This window comes from Mchenga conophoros, linkage group LG5 (genome assembly GCF_057382185.1).
Source record: "Mchenga conophoros isolate Kocher_MC1m ecotype Shallow Benthic linkage group LG5, M_conophoros_male_GT1.1, whole genome shotgun sequence".
Taxonomy (NCBI): Eukaryota; Metazoa; Chordata; class Actinopteri; order Cichliformes; family Cichlidae; genus Mchenga; species Mchenga conophoros.
The window spans coordinates 37319283-37337335 of NC_140530.1; the positions used below are offsets into that span (position 1 = coordinate 37319283).

At 39.9% G+C, this 18053-nt stretch overlaps 1 protein-coding gene across 1 annotated transcript in view; it reads left to right on the plus strand.

Moving 5' to 3' along the window:
• The window catches only part of LOC146575073 (serine/threonine-protein kinase 4-like), a 45752-nt gene that overhangs the window by 3583 nt on the left and 24116 nt on the right, over positions 1–18053 (plus strand). Inside the window, exons 2-9 of the mRNA XM_085275269.1 lie at positions 6916–6996; positions 8607–8735; positions 9776–9890; positions 10135–10299; positions 10505–10672; positions 12104–12241; positions 12791–12919; positions 13146–13368. Coding sequence (XP_085131395.1) covers positions 6916–6996; positions 8607–8735; positions 9776–9890; positions 10135–10299; positions 10505–10672; positions 12104–12241; positions 12791–12919; positions 13146–13368 — 1148 coding nt within the window. The remainder of the gene's footprint in view (positions 1–6915; positions 6997–8606; positions 8736–9775; positions 9891–10134; positions 10300–10504; positions 10673–12103; positions 12242–12790; positions 12920–13145; positions 13369–18053) is intronic.

The following is an 18053-nucleotide window of genomic DNA, read 5'->3' on the forward strand; positions in this document are numbered from 1 at the left end:
TGAATAATCTCAGTTGTTCTCCTGACTGAAGTTTGGCCCGTGTATAGCATCAGCGAAGCTCCTCACTACGGCAGTAGTGATGGTAAATTTGATTCTTTTTACTGAATTGAGTTTTAATGAGTCACTCACCAAAGTGAATCGGGTTTTTTGAGTCATTTGATTCACTGAGTCAGTCGACCAGAGAGTGCAAAAATGTACATTTTCACTCAAACTTAATTTGTTTCTCTTTTCATGTAAATCCTACTGCTAAGATGAATGATTCTAAAAGAAAACAACTATTTTATAGAGCAAAAAAGAGCAAAAACATTTCTAAAATTAAGCAATTTCCTATCAAAATTGCTTAATAAACATTTATTATGTTTATTTTTATTTTATTAGTATTTTCCTTAAATGTGTCAAATATATATTTTCTCATCTAAATGTCCACTGAGCTGTGAGCCAGGGGGCGGTAATGCGCCTTAACATTGGTTGCCAACCAAGAAAAAATGAAGCTGTGAGCCAGGAGGGAGGGGTGAGTAGCTCAAATGTGCTGTTAGCATGTTAGCAGAGCGATGCTACTGTGAACCGTGGAGCTATTGTCTTGATGTGAGCTTCTACTCAGGGTTTTTTCTTCCAGTTCAGAGCAGAAACGTTTTTGTTGAGATACTGGATGTTGTGTTTTTCTCCACAGTTGTAATTATAAGCTAGATATATTGCTTCTAACAGCAACAGGGATGAGTCAGTGAGTCAGTTGGGCTTGTGAATCATGATTCTCGAGTATTGAACGATTCGTTCATGATTCGCGCATCACTATACGGCAGTAATGCTCCGACAATCCATCAAGCAGTGTGGCTTACCAAAGTTGTACTAAAACATTTTTTAACAGATTTCTGCACCCCCAAATTGGTTAGAGGTCAGTAAGCACAACCAGAATTCATACATAAGGCACACTCTCGATTTTTGAGAAAATTAAAGGATTTTAAGTGTGCCTTATAGTGTGGAAAATACGTTATACAGAAGAAAAGAATATATCGTGATATATATCGTTACTAGGGCTGCCACAAACAATTATTTTGATAGTCGACTAGTCACCGATTATTTTTGCGATTAGTCGACTAATCAGATCATCATCCATTGGACGTACAGCTTATTGCACCAGCAGCATCTGCTCTTATATAACTATCATTAGCTTACAGCTTTAAGTGTTTCAGGTCTGTGCTAACTAAAAATAAAGACAAGATGATAGTTTATTAAATTTTTATGAAATTTGCAGATTGTTTCGGTGAAGTTTAATAAACTCCTTGCTATCTAAAATATAACAGGACACCGGAGTAAATTCTCGAGCATCTCACACTTCTGATAATCAGCTGTCTGCTTGATGTTTATTCAGCTGTGTAAAAACTATAACTTTAATCTCAGCCAAACCGATTTACTCAGGAACAAATAAAATACAAAAAAAAAAGCCAAACAACAACATTTTAAAGTTATCTAAGTGACTTATATATATTTAACCTGAGTAGCGAAAGATGGCGGTGGGTTTGAAAACGATCTGCCGGGAGTCCGGTGTTCTCACGGCTCTAGTGAGCCTTGCCCCCTGCTAGCTATCGAACTAGTGGGTAACAGACGTCTCCGAAAACGTCGGAGCGCTTTTGAAAATATGCGGTGTCCTGATAAACTGAGCAGAGGAAATAGATTTTATAAGTAATGATTGGAACAATACTGGTCCATGTAGATGTAAAAAGCTACAGTCCTGTTTCATTCCTATGCTTAAAAAGACCTGGCACCATGTTTTTAATGCTCATCAAATATAGTTGGGGAAGCAGGTCCTACTGTGTGTGTCTAGTTTCGGGTAGACTTTAAAAAGGGTCTTTAAAAGAAACGTAGCACTTTTTAGACACAAATATTAGTGTTATGCTTTTAAATTAACACTGTCCAGTAATGTTACTGATGGGTACGATGATACATTTCATATTTTATACTTAAGTATATGTATATTAATACATATACTTACTGAATATACAGAGTAGACTCCAGGGTTGGGCGAAATGTAAAAATTTTCCAACCGGCAGTCTCAGTAAGAATACCAGCAAATATCTGCCTGAGCCTGACGTGGCCCCAAATGACAGGAGACAGGCTGTATGTGACTTCCACCGAGCAGCGGGTCGGCCACATGTGGTCTAAATGTCAAAACACACATTTGACATCTGGCACACACGAGGCAGACGTGTGACGGAGTTGTGGCTGACAGATTAGAGGGAACATTTGGGCCAAATACATTCACCCCTGTTTAACATTGCTTTGATCAATTTGATACACGTTGAGTTTTAATAAAAAAACGTTTTCATTGTTTTTAACGGTGTCTGTTATTCATGTTATTAATATGTAATGTCTGCTGGTATTTGTTAGCATCCTCTTATTTGTGGGATACTTGGGATAAAACTTTCACTCGTGTGTGAAAGTTTTCATTAATCACCATCACAGCTGCTTGCCAGCCGCTTTAAAAAAATGTAAACACAAGGTTTTCTTTCTCAGTGTTTTAATAAATATGGAAGAATATTATAAGCAGACGTTGGTAGTGAACAAATCAGTCTGATCAGTCGGACTGTGACTGAATTTCTAGAGGAAAAATAGACATACTTGAAGCATATACAAGGAAAGGAGATTTTAGGTTAAAAGATTTTAAATTTAGGAACAGGAGTCCAGGTCTTTTGGCCTCAGCAGATCCACACATGCGTTTTTAGAAGTTCACTTGAAAAGCAGATCATGGGCTGCTGTGGTAGATTAGCATCTCAATGATTTGCTCTCACTCTCTCTTTTGTGGCTTGACGCTGATACACTGGACAGCTTGGCTTACTGAGCTGTGCTGGGCAGTGTGAGGTAGAAAATGTGGTTTGCTGGCTTTAGAGAGGCACAGACTCACAAATCAGGCTGCCTGAGACACCAAGAGAAAGACCGGCTCTCAGCGTTCAGTATGTTCTTAAAGAGATGTTCTCTGTGTTGTAAAGACTTCTCTGCCATCTCTGCTGTTTTGTTTTTGGATTTTATTCTTTTAAAAAAAATCTTGTATGATGTTTTTTGAGCTCAGACCATAAAAATCATTTTCACACTTCTGATCTGCTCCAGACTTCTTCTGGTCACACGTCACACGTCCTTATCTTTGCATAAAGTTTGTCGGTCAGGTTTTTGTGTAATCCCACTGATGAATGCACACTTATAAAAAGGGCAATAAAACACATCTCTGTTTACTCTGTAGATACAATAACAGTCACCATTTGTAATATAAGGCCTCACAATTCAAACTAGAGCAGATTAAAATGGAAATAGTCCTCATGTGTTCATATCTGAGTGCTGTGTTGGGCTGAGCGTTTGAAATCGGTCAGTGTTATTTGTGGCTAAAGAAATAAGATAAACCTTTTTGTGTAGAGTCGCTAAGAGGCTCAAACTGCACTAACCCCTACTAGTGTTATTTATTATTAATTATTTATTTATACTTGAATGTTTATTTCTACAGAGATAAGCATGCAGTATGACCCTGGAACAACACACAGCATTTATTGCTTTGGCTTTGCAGTGTCCCTCAGACGTCAATAATAATCATTAAATACTATAAATACTAATCCAAATACTCAGAACACAAAATTTAGACAAACACAAGTCAAATACAACGAGAGAGGAGGCAGCAGATTATTCAGGATATGACTCAGCTGGATCTTTGGTCAGTTGTTTTTAGAATAAATGAGACCTGCTCTCACTGAGTTGGATTTAAATTCTCTCACAGAAGTGTAAATACAGTCCAGGTAAGTTCAGGTATACGCTTGAAGTCTCAGCACAGCAGCCAGCTACAGTTTTTTCCCTGTTATTACTCAGCAGTAAAGTAATCATAGTTTATTTGCCCAAGCAGAAGCTGCCACTCTGTTTTACAGCTGCTGTGATTCAGAGTCTCGGAGTCAAGGCCATCATTATTACTTAAATCATAACATTCCCAACAGCTTCTAGTTAATAGAAAAGATTCTGAGTCGAAAACGATCTACTGCTAACCGATGTTGCTCCACTATTTTGTGCTTTTTTTTCTAATAATATTAATAAAAAGAACCGACCTGTTCAAGAGTCTTTTACACTTCCCTTACTTTTTCTACAAGTACTTAGTACAGTAACTTGTTACAGAACTTGATCTGTTTAATTGCCTCTTAACAATCTAGAAATAAACTTTTCATGTCTCCACAAATAACTAGAAAATCTATAATCTTAGAGTAACAAAGACTCTTTGTCATAATTATATCAGGTCAAACAAGATAGTCACTCCTCAGGCTCGTTGAACATCAGTAATCTACTTTGTTGTATATAAAGTATAAATTGTGGAGAGAGAGAGAGAGAGAGAGAGAGAGAGGATTGATTGATTGGGGGTGCAACAATACACAAAATTCACGGTATTTTGTCGATACAAAAAATGTTTAATTTGTCATTTATTTAAGTTATAAATATATATTTTAACTCAGAAGTACAATTTTTAAATTTAATGTTGTTGAAACAACAAAGTAGTAAAAAAAAATCTATCTGATTGAGGAATCACTCATCTTTATTACAGAGAAATGGCTCTTTCCAAAATAAAAGCTATACTATACGCTTCTTCTGGGCTATATTCTCAGCAGCATATTAAACATATTAAAGTTTGTAGCATGCGTGCTTGTTTTTTGTCTGCCTCCACTTGTCTTTGCACTAGGATGATGTCGGCGTAAATGTGCAGTCATATTCGTTGTGTTCCCACTAGTGCTGTCAGCGTTAATCTGAAATGACCTTAACGCCACAACAAATCTCCGTTAACGAGCTACCGCACGATCGCCCCGTGTATGGGGCTGGACGGCATCAACACCTTAACGAGCTAACTGCGCTTATGCGCTAGCTCCCACCCATGTAATTGAGCATTGCGTGGCACATCCAACATACTGTTTTACTTTAGTCCATGACGCGCTTACCTTCAGGGTCATACTTCACATGAAGACCAAAATAATTCCAAAGGCCAGATCTGAATGAGGGTGGGGGAGGTTCAATTTGCCATGTTGCAACGAGCTTAGCTTCTGTCTTGCTAGCTTGCGCTGCGCTCAGTGGATCTGCGCTCGACAGTGCAGCCTAGGCGGAGTAGTCGAACGCAGATCCACTGAGCTCTCAACACAGACAGCATCGTCAGAAGAAAAGTTGATAAAATAAATAAATAATTTTGTATTGTTCGATACATATGTGTACCGAAATGAAAGCACTGTATCGAACAGTTCAATATCAATACGAGTATCGTTGCACCCCTAATATGTAGGTGTATTCATCTGCTTATCAGCAGGAGTTCAAAGTGACCCTGTTTTTGTAAATTAATGCCAATTTTAAAAAAAATTTAAGTGACCACATTTCATACTAAAGCTTGCATGTCTGGGTGTTCCCTTTATAATATCGTGATCATAGGCTGTGGACAGCTACAGGTACCTTGGTGTTCATCTGAACAATAGACTGGACTGGACTCATAACTCAGACGCCCTCTACAGGAAAGGGCAGAGCAGGCTGTACCTGCTGCGGAGACTCAGGTCGTTTGGGGTGGAGGGCCCACTCCTGAAGACCTTCTATGACTCTGTTGTGGCTTCTGCTATCTTTTATGGTGTGGTCTGCTGGGGCGGCAGCATCTCTGCCGGGGACAGGAAGAGACTGAACAGGGTGATCCGAAGGGCCAGCTCTGTTCTAGGATGCCCTCTGGACCCAGTGGAGGTGGTGAGTGACAGGAGAACGGCGGCTAAGCTGTCATCCCTGATGGACAACATCTCCCACCCCATGCAGCAGACTGTGACAGCACTGAGCAGCTCCTTCAGTGGGAGACTGCGGCACCCACGGTGTGGGACGGAGAGATTTCGCAGGTCTTTCCTCCCCACTGCTGTCAGACTCCACAACAAAGACTTTAACTGAACAAACACACACATCCATACATATGCAATAATACTAAGTGCAATAATCCTTTCTGTCATCGTTGTATTTTTACTCAGTTGTATATAGTATTTGTATTTGTATTCTATTTTTATCTTATTGTATATTTATTTTATTTTATTCTACTGTATATAGTATTTTATTCTATTCTGTACAGCTGTGTACTGTATTTATTCTTATTGTATTCTAATTTTTGCGTCATAACTTTTGCACTGTCCACTTCCTGCTGTGACAAAACAAATTTCCCACGTGTGGGACTAATAAAGGTTATCTTATCTTATCTTATATTAGCATTACTTAGCCTAACTGTAGAAGTAATGCTATTATAACATAGTATTGCATTTTTATTTTATTCCCATGGACTTGTGAGCAGAGGACCTTCAGTTATCCTAAAAAAATATCTCATCACAAGCTGCATCTGGGACATGTTGCATCTATTTTTGTTTGCGTAGAGATATTTTTGTCTCTTCAGTTCAAAGGTTGTGGAGATATTTTAATGTTTCAGGAGAGAATGAACGTGATCAGCACTCAGAAGAAGGCTGAATTCAGTAATAAAGTCTTCTCTCAGATTACACACATGCTTTTGTTGGAAGGAAAAAAATGTATTTACTGTTTTCATTACTGCATAAAATGTTGGCCTTGAAATGTTAAGCTTTTAACATTTTTTTATCTTGAGGGTGGAAAATGGACCAAAAAATAATAATAATAATAATAATAAAGATCCTGCACCAAATTAATGCGTTTACAATTGTTTTTTTGTTTTTTTTTACTTTCAGGTGTTAATTACTGGCACGCTCTGCAATATTTTTTTAATGTGAAAGTGCCAGAGTGTCAGTTTAGGTCAGCAGGAGTTGTCCTAAAGTGCTTTAGAGGCATGTAGTGTACAAAAGCTGTGATCGTGTGCTGCAAACGATGAGACAAATAACCAAAAACCACGAACAAAAATCCTGAAAATTGTTCTTTCTGTCACTGCAGACAGCTGAAGAAGCTGAGCGAGGACAGTCTCACCAAGCAGCCAGAGGAAGTCTTTGATGTCCTGGAGAAGCTGGGTGAAGGGTGAGTCATGTAGCCGTACAGTCTGAGGCTCACCTCGGTCCTGACAGGAGCAAAGTTTCACTTTGCCTGTATTTATGTGTCATCCTGGTCTGTGTTAGTCATCCTGGTCCTCTCCGTATCTCTGTCCTTCTTTCTGCTTCATTTCATCTCTGTTCCTGTCAGACTTCAGGCTCCGCCCTCCTCTGTTGCCTGTCAACATTGAGAAACAGGATATGAAGAGGCAATGTGCTTCCTGTTCCGAGCGGTTGATTGACTCCTCGCCTGCACGCGTCATAGCTGATTCCAGACATTTCTTAATGATCCTGCAATTAATCAAAGTCATTCGGTGCTGCTCGACTTTTGCAATAAAGACGTCTTATTAGTAACGCTGGCTTTAATGAAACTATTTTTTTCATACCCGTTTTCTTTCATGCTCATATCACAGCTTTTTCTCACTCTTGCTTCATCTGTCAAAGTGAGAAAAACTGTTGGTGGGAAAGTAATGAAATAAATTGAATAGTACACTGATGTTTACTATTGACATCAGTCACTAATTAATGTGTCTGTGAAGTCTTTCCACTGCAGGAACTCGCAGACAGTTTTTGGGAGGCCACACCTTTAAGTGTGGGAACCCCCCCGAGGGCTATTTTCAGTGGAGAAAGAGAAGAAGGACCTCTTCTTAGACGGTTACTTGAATTTTGGTTTCCAGCGATTGTGAAAACAAAATAATCAGGATAAAAGGTTCACAGTTTCTATTCAGTTTTGCTACAACCCTCTCATATTTTTCCAGTGTTAGAAATGAAGCCCACCGCTCTCCTATACAGAGGCGTGCTTTTCACTTGCTGTCTAGTTAAGCGCAGTACAAGATGACTGAAAGAAAGAGTTTATCTAGGGAAAGAAAAAGTTACAAGGTTTCTGAAGGAAGACCTGTGGAAAGATCGTTAACAGGTGCGTTTGTCTCTAGATCGCTCAGCGTCTTTCACCTCAGAGCTGAGTGAGTTCCAGTAATACGGTTGGAAAAGCAGGAAAAAGAGGATTTGTTGCTTCTTAGCACGTTACAGCTATTCACAGATCAATATTAATAAAGCACAGATTAGCTTTGACTATTTTCCATCCACTGTTGGATCCTTAACTCAGGATTCGTGGGGCTCCTCTGACTTTCCGAGTTGGAAATCCAACTTGAGGGATCGTTCCATTTTTAAAAACCCGACTGGGAACTCGGACATTATGACTTATATAGGGCCGCTGTTGCCCACCTGCTGGCCGTCATGCAGGTCCTCCGAGGCACCTGAGCTCACAGCTTCTGCTTTTTTACTGCTTTGTGCACCTTCACACATCCTGCTGTAAAGGCCAGCACGGACAGACGAGCATCCCTTAGACTGAAAAAGAAAAAGGCTTCTCTCCTTTTTCAGTAAATGTAATCTGTTAAAATGAAGTTTATAAGTTCAGTAACTGTCTGTGTTTAAGTTAATGAAAATCATTTAAATTCTGTTATAATCGAGCAGCCTCACCAACTCTTGGGTGTGGCTCGATACTGTTTGGTTAAACTTGGAGATAACAACTATCTGCTCATTGATCTCAGTCATTAACAGCCGAAAGAACATGTTAAGCCTCTCTTTGTGTTCCTGCAGGTCTTACGGCTGCGTATTTAAGGCTCATTATAAAGAAACTGGGGAGATCGTAGCCATCAAACAAGTTCCTGTGGAGTCTGATCTGCAAGAGATCATCAAGGAGATCTCCATCATGCAGCAGTGTAACAGGTACATGCGTTACTGAACTCGATCCGTGCCATGAAACATAAGAAAAACCCAAAGGCAGTAAGAGCATCACTGGTGTGACTTGGTGTTTTGTGTGGTCAGCGTTTTGCCGCTCATCTTTTGCACACGTCCTTCCGCCCTGTAATTACACACGACCTCAAACTGGATTTAAAAAAGTCCCCCGTAAGAGAAGTGTGGGCGTAGATGTTTGGTTAAATTGCTGAAAAGCAGTGAAGCAGATACTCGAAACATTTACAGTAAGTGATTTCAGCCTCTGCGGAAACATTTAGAAAGTTTCATTAAGTTTTTCTGGGGGGGCTTTCCCATAAGGTGACAGCCCCACCTCCACACCAACTGACTGTTATATAATTCTCCAGGGGAAACACATTATTATGGTCTGTTTCTCACTGGGAAGTGTACCAGACCTGCAGAGTCTGTCATATAAAAGTGTTTACTGAGGTTTTTCATTCATTGCTGCAGCAGCTATAAATAGACAAAGTACCAGCAGTTCCAGAGTGTTCTTCAAACGTGAGCGACACTTTCACTTTGACTCACAAACCTCATCAGGGCCTGGGGATGCTGTACTACTGCACTCTGTCTGCTGATCTGCAGATAATACAAACTGTGATTTCCACTAGAAAAATAGTGAGATCAGTAAAGTATTACATGTAGTAACAAAATAACTATTACAATATTTCATCAACCTCAGAGGTTCTGTGGTAGTTTTAGTCCATTGTGAGTTAGCACAACACTAAACACTTTGAAACAATAATAACTAAACTTGAACAAACACTCTGAAACTAACCACAGATGTCTGTAAATTCACTTCACCCCTGTGTGATTGCACCACAACTCAGACGTGAGCTGGCCGTTTCATAAGGTCACATAAGGTCTCCTGCTAATGTTGAGCTCAACTTTAGGAAATAAGTTTCATCAGGGAGAGAATCGTAGCCTGACTGAGCATAAAAGCAACACATTGAATCTCAAACATTCTGAAATAAATGGATGAATGTGGTCTGACTCACCCATGTCCCTGTGTTCAGTCCCCACGTGGTGCGCTACTACGGCAGCTACTTCAAAAACACAGACCTGTGGATCGTCATGGAATATTGTGGCGCTGGGTCCGTATCGGATATCATCCGAATACGTAACAAGACGGTAATGTAACACCCAGACACACACGTACACACTCACTCACATGTAGTTTGCATGGAGCACAGCGTGTGTGTAAGGCTTCTGCACGACTTCAAGGTTTTCGATAAATGAATGTTAGTCTGATGCATCTCTACGGTTTCAGTTTAAGAATATTTAGATGTGCCTCCTCCACATCAGTGCTACGTCTTGTTTGAACATTGCTTTGCATACATGAATCTAATTAATGTTACTTGCGTTTGACTTGTAGCTCAAAGAAGAGGAGATAGTCACCATCCTTCAGTCCACTCTGAAAGGTCTGGAGTATCTTCACTTCATGAGGAAGATCCACAGAGACATCAAAGCAGGCAACATCCTGCTGAACTCGGAGGGTCAGGCCAAACTGGCCGACTTTGGAGTTGCTGGACAGCTCACAGTAAGAGAAATCAATCTGCTACTGTAAATGCATATGATGTATGTTTGATGTGTTTTAAATGTTTTGTTATATCTGGTTTAATATAGAAAGAAAACACAATTAAACACCAGTAGCTGAATAAAGATGCTATCTGCCCTTTGAATGTTGTAGAAGCTTTAACCTTCTATGCTTTACTTTATGTTATTTTCTCTCCATCCTTCATCAGGACACGATGGCGAAACGAAACACTGTCATCGGCACGCCGTTCTGGATGGCTCCAGAAGTCATACAGGAGATCGGATATAACTGTGTGGCAGATATCTGGTCTCTGGGAATAACAGCTATAGAAATGGCTGAGGGCAAGCCACCCTACGCGGACATACACCCAATGAGGGTACGGATCGTGTTATAGTCCACAAATCACGTGTTTTTTACGAATACTTATTTTGAACAAATACTTGAAAAAATATTTGTATTCGGGAACAAGAAAAACTTTATATCAAAAAGCTGAGTTTCCTTATGAGACCGCAGTGCACGACCGGATGAGTGAATGGAAGAGGTGACTGACAGAGAGGCTCGGCTGAGTGAAAAAAGGCTGAACTGCGTCACTATTTTTGTTGAATATATTTCTTTGTACCTTAACTGGGTTCCGGAGGCAGTTTATAACTTTTGCGAAGATTGAGAGATTATTCCATTACGCTGCATTACTGACGACTGCAGTCAGTGCTCTCAATGGTAACTTTAACTCATGTTCGCTCTGTTTACGTAGCTTTGTTAGCTCGGTCATTTAAAAATAGGCTGTTGACAGAGTAACATTAAAGTTTGGTTTAAAAGGTTAAAACGATGCTTGTGTAGTTGTGTCAAATTGTATGCACTTGTGGGAGTTATATGATACGTTTAAGTTACTATACCTAATTAACCTTAGCATAGCTTCCCGTCACACATGAACTTAGCTGAAACTCCCCACATGCATTTGGGCAACAAAATAGAAAAGAGTGTGGCTGCTGCTGAGCCACCTCTTGGTCCTCCACCAGCCAAAACAACTTGATCAAGTTCTGTGTGGAAGCATTCAGTCAGTGCTGCAGATGAAACCAAAGTGATATGTAATGTGTGCAAAAGTCAGATCAGCAGAGGCACACATATCAAACATCTGTCAACATCTGTTATGCGTAATCACATGCACTTAAAGCATCCTCTCCTGGCACTGTCTGCCAACCCCCCCACAAGCACCAATTCATCATCACAGCCATGTTCTGCCCCTGCAAGTCAGTTTCGCTGTCTGTTCAGTCTCCTCCAACAGGACGGGTGGTGGTGGGTTCATAATGTTCATAATGGTATTTTATCAGTTGTTGGTTTGACCACTGATGAGGTAATGGCTGTTATGTTATTTTCTTTTCAATGACGTTCCTTGTTACATGTTCATTGCTGGATTTATGGAAAAACATCAACTAATATTGCATATCCATAATGATTATAAAGGATAGTGCAAGTATTCTTTAATTCTATTACGTTAATTAAAAGTATAACGCAAATTTTTTTGAATTTTACTTGAATACAAATACAAGTACAAATACTTCCCCCCTCAACAAATACAAATACAGATACCAGCTGCTTTCTACATCTCTAGTAGAAAGCAGTGCAAGTGTGTTTGCACTGTGTGTGTAAGCCCCAAAAATGTTAGTATGTAAATAATAACAGCTGTATGTGTGTGTAAGAGAAGACAAAGAGAGGAAACGGAGGAGTGTGACATAAATTACTGTATTTAGCTGAACAGTGATGGTTAGCTGGTTTTGCCTTCAGTGTGCTGAACTGTTTCCTCTTCCAGGCCATCTTCATGATTCCCACAAACCCTCCCCCAACCTTTCGGAACCCGGATCTGTGGTCTCCGGGCTTCCGGGACTTTGTCAGCCAGTGTTTAGTGAAGAACCCAGAAAACAGAGCTACGGCCACACAGCTGTTACAGGTAACGAAGCAATCCTGTAACTGACAACAGACCGAGTGTCGTGGATGACCGTGTGATCAGAAAACATTCAAACCTTTAGATATCTTTAAATTAGATTTTTAATTATTAAAGCCACACTATGTAAATGAGGTAATAACTATTAAAAAAAATGTGCTCATTTTTTAATCTGTTTATTATTTTTATTTCTGTTTTATTGTGTGACCTGCTCTTTAACTTTTTCAAATCAAATGTATTTTTATTTTAAATTTTTACATTTTTTTGATTTGATTTTTGAATATTTTCTTTTTTACATTAATGAGCTTTATTTTTTTGATATTGTCTTTTAGTGGACAGCTTCACTTAACCATTCATTTTATTTTGTTTTGTTGCTGGCTGGAATTTCAGTTTAATACATCATATTATAGTAGTATTTTTTACATAATCGTAGTATTTGCTGTAATATTTGCTATTGTGGTCATGCTTTAGCTTTCATGGATCATTTCTAATTGTAACTAATGTCAAAACCCATAAACGTTTGGTTTGAGCGTTACGTGTCTTTCTCCTCGACAGCATCCGTTTATTAAATCGGCCAAGCCCAATTCCATCCTCAGAGCTTTGATCACAGACGCCATGGAGATCAAACTGAAGAGACAGGAGGAAGAACAAAGAGAGCAGGATGCAGACGACGATGAGAATTCGGTACAGACTCAGCAACTTAAATATCAATAGGATAGCATTTACAGCTTTTAAGTTACTGCAACAAAAGAAGACGTTAACTTACGAGTGTTTTTGTATTTGACGAGCTTTTGATTTCTAACTTTCCAAAGCTAAACACAGCCTCATATTTATAAACATGTCCTTTCTGGATATTGTAACTGCCGTTGGAGAGCATTAAATCACGCTGCCCTCTGCCTCTGTGTTTCAGGATGAAGATGAGGTTGACCAGGGGACGATGGTTCGGGCAGGTACGGGTGACTCAGGAACCATCCGGGCTGCCGGTTCTTTAGGAAGTTCTCTTGGAAGCTCCGCAGGAACAATGATTGAACACGATGACACGGGAACCTTGCAGTCACAGCTGGGCACCATGGTCATCAACTCTAATGATGACGAGGACGATGATGATGACGAAGATGCTGGCACTATGAAAAGTAAGTCCCTCTAAATACATGACATGCGTGCTGAAGTGATCGATGAGGGCTGCAAAATCAACTAAATTCTGGCCTCTGATCGTAATCAAAGTTAACTTTATACAAAGTGTAGTAGTAGTAGTAGTAGTAGTAGTAGTAGTAGTAGTATAATAGTAGTAGTGTAGTAGTGTTGCTTCTCTGTGATTTTTGGCTTTGAGGAGCTGGTTGTCTCGCTGCAGAATGAATTGGAGATTAGTCGAGTGACTTCTCAGTGCTGAAATCTAAATATTTAAATTGGGTAAGTGTTTGCTCTGCACTCCTCAGTGTGTTTTTAGCTACAGTGAAATGTGCTCGTACATTTGTGGAGCTGTGCCTGATAAATGCAGTGATAAATTAGCTCTCAGTTTACTGGAAAACATGTAAGAGGAACCAGATGATGACGTGCTTTGGCATTATTTTTAAACAGACAGGATCAGCGTCACGTCATCCCTCTCTTTCATGCACTCAGGGTTAGAATAATAAGATCGAGACATTCAGAACCGTGTTCATGGACATGCACTGTGTGATATTCTACCTCTGTGACAGGCCAGCGGGATTATGACAGAGAATTGAGTGAGCTGAACTATGTGTGCAAACAAAACCGAAATAAAAACAGAGATTTTAATGGCCACTTACAAAACTAAAGAAAACAAGCCTGAGCTTTGGTGCATGTTTACTGACACTGGGATATCTATCAGACAAATACCACACATTATAACTGAACCAACAATGAAACTAATAATGCCTTCAGGTATATGCATTGTTCTGCAGAACATGCAAAATGCTTGAAATTGAAACAAAAAGCTCAGAATATTCAAAGGCTGGAATGACTGCAGGTGCAACGCAGTCATTTTTTAGCCATAATATCCAAAGATGCAGCTGTAGTGTTTAATTTGTCCACGAGGGGGCAGACTGTGACCGAGCTGTGAACCGACAGGTTCACTGTGTTGTGTGTGTCGGTGTTACTGAGGATGTTTCCTCCAGAGGCTTGAACTCTCGTACCACAGTGACTTTCCTCCTAATTCTGGGTGTGTCTGTTAATTCCTAAATTACAAGCACGAACTTGCTGCTGGTGAACTCGGGCGGGATGCGTGTCAGCAGAGGCCTCGAATAGTAACAGCAGAGTTTGTTCCATGTTTGATTTATACACCAGTGATTTTTCTAATGGCTCAGTGTGTGTGATGTTAGCAGCAGTGATGTCCTGAACACTAACACTTTGTATGGTCACGTGTGATTCTGGGTAATGTAGTTCTGCTTTATTTCTTGTCTCTTTATATAACCTGTGAAAATATATGAGAGACACGTGGCACTCAGATAACCACGAGTAGAAGTAGAAGAATTATGTAGTGCGATTCTTGGCAGTTGGCCCACCTCTGCATCCAGGGAGCCAATCAACGGCCAGTTGTGTGGCTGCAGGAGAGGTTTTATTACAGCTTCAGCTGTGTGGTGGCAGGTATATCTATTGTTTTATTGGGCCAGTCAATGTAGGTAAATGTATTTATATTTTATTCCCGGCAATCTATTCAGAATATTCATTAGCTTCCTGTTTGTGCAGTCCTCTGGTGGGAGGAGGCATGGGCATTAATCATGTGGATGCTCTGGATTGATCTGTTTAGGCGAAATTATGTGAAGCTGCGTGTTTAATAAATGTGTAACTTTTAGGGGAAAATCACAAATTTTTCTCTTCTTGTCTGATTTGACTGATTCTGTATGTTTTTGTTTCAGTTACCTTTGAAGTAAACCTTAAGCCATTCAAGCATTGCCTGTGCGCTCCCCCAAAAGCTTTGCTATAACCTTTAATTGACATAACCTGAGGGACCAGACTCAGTTCACCTGAGAGAAACAAAACCAGAGGGCAAAGAGTTAGAACAAAAAGATGAATAAGATCAGACCTGCTGGAGTGTCTTTCAGGGATGTGTTGGTGCTGCATCGGTCTGTTGGCGTCTGTCGACTGTGTGGGAGCTGAAGCGTTGGCTGTATTTGGTGCTTTGGAACAGATTCTCAATAAGAGTTGGACTGAGTTGATCAGTGCTGGCGGTCTGTGGGCGTGTTTTATGTTTGTTTTTATACGCAAAGAATTAACCCCAATGAGACACTGAGCACGCTGACGCTTGACGTGTGCGTGAGTGTATATTTGCTTTAGCTCTGCGTGACTCCAGTAATATGCAGCCAGAATACGCTCTGATGAAAATAAAGCTACTGTGGAGGTTCGTGGCCAAATATCACAACTCCTACACTTCATCTAATGAGAGTTACTTTCAAACCAGGGCAGCATTCAGGTGCTCACTGGACCAGTTTGCAATTCTCCAGTGCCCTGATGAGAAAAAACCCAAAGTAATCTGGAACCACCATCTGTGGAGAAATAGACCTTTTAGATTCAGATATACTCACATGAGCGACATACAACCCAAAGGCCAAAGCTAGTCTGTGAGCCATCTCAGTCCAGACTCTGACCTCCCACCACAGGAAAATAAATAAAAGGCAGTGTAATGTTGATGGATCTCAGGTTAAATGACTTTAATAGTTTTTATTTTGTGCATTTCACTGCTCTATAAAAGCCCAAACTCACTTACAGCAACTCATCTCTATCATCTCAGCTCATGTCTAGAGCAAAGACGACTACCAAATTAACATTATCTGTTTGCAAGAGTTAATGTGTGCAGTCGTTTCACAACAAGGAGGTCTTTGGTTTGAATCCCCTGGCCTGCCGTGGGCCTGTATATCTACATGGGGACTCTGACTCCCCCCCCCCCCCCCCCCACTGTCATGCATGTTGATGTTTCTAAATTGTCCATAGGTGTGAATGAAATTGGCCTCCAGGTGGAAGAAAATGGATGGACGAATAAGAGCGAGGGGCTGTTTGTGCAGAGAATTTAACTGAAGTTCAAAAGGGAAATAGATTTTTACTGCTGGTATTTTTGCACAAGCTCAAGAAACTGGAACTGCTCTGACTGCCAACCACACGTAGTTACAGAAATAAACGGTCTATATTTGACCCGCACAGTAACGGCATGGTTGGCTGTTTCATCATAAACAACGCTGTCCACCACGTGCTGTTTACTATGACACCAGAAGTCGACTTTCAGGTGTAATTTGAATTACTTTGAGGGCTTAACTGTTGAAGACTTGGAGTAACAGGCTTTATTGGACTGACACACTGATGCTCACAGTCACTGTTAATGCAAGACACCACACTCTCATATGAGACCAGATGTACAGACGTACACAGCCACAACGCCACTGTGAATTTATTGAGTCTCCATCACACATGCTCACACACACACACACACACACACACACACACACACACACACACACACACACACACACACACACACACACACACACTTCTCGTACCTATGGTACGACAACTTTTCTCGTGCCTATGGTACGACGACTTTTCTCCGTGCTCCTGGTACACTGCGCAGAAAAACCTTGCCCCACACACACACACACACACACACACACACACACACACACACACACACACACTGTGTGTCTCCGGTCAGACGTCCTGATATCAGGTTAGTATGGATCTCCACAGGCAGCGGTTTAAACTGCATTAACACTGGAACATTTCGAATTCATAATTGCATTACAACTCCAGTGTCCTTCAGTTGTGTGTTTGTGTGTGTGCGCGCGCGAGTGTGCCTTTTTCTCTTGTCTTTAATGTGCTCCTCAGAGGGTGCCTGTGTGTGTCCCAAGCTAATGACTGTGGTCTGATGCTGAAGGGGCCCTGAAGATCAAGATGAGATATTAGATCAGTTATTGATCCTCCCTAATGCTACTGAAAAATAAAAGGAATTTTAATTTGCAGTGATTAGCCCTTAACTGTGTCTGACTAGAATCCGGATTAGAAACTCATCTCCTGAAAACTGTACGGGACAGAAAACCTCGTAGAGTTTCAGCCAGATCTACATTTAAATGGATAAACAGGTAGAAATATTGCAATTTTTACGATCTAACTTTGTAGTTAGATCGTAAATTTAAAATTTTCAAAATTATTTTGGGATTAAAACTAAACAAAAGAATCAAATATTTGATATGATACGACATAGAACAACAAGAGTCATTACTGCCCTCCAGGTGGACTTAAAGGAACACAATTGGAATGAGGTTTTTGCAAATGAAGATTCAAATAGTGCATATGATGCATTCTTATCAACTGTAATTTCACTATATGAAAAACATTGTCCTTTAATGAAAATCACTAGAAAGCATCACAGATCAAATAAGCCATGGATCACAAAGGGGATAGAAGATGCATGTAAAAAGAAAAATAATCTATATAAGAGATTCATAAAACAGAGGACAAAAGATGCTGAAATAAAGTACAAGTTATATAAAAATAGATTAGTAAATATTATAAGAACAAGTAAGAAAGAATATTACCACAAATTATTGGAGTAGAAGTAACACACAAGAAACATGGAGGATATTAAACAGTATAATCAAAAAGGGCTCAAAAAATAAGAATTATCCAGGTTATTTTAAAAAAGATAAAGATATTGTGCTTGATAAAACTAAAGACATTGCAAATGAATTTAATGATTTTTTTGTAAATGTTGGCTTTAATTTAGCAAAAGAAATTCCAGAGTCAAGAAATAATAACGACTTAATATAGACTTAATAAATATATTGAGAAGCATAATCTCCTAAGTGATAAC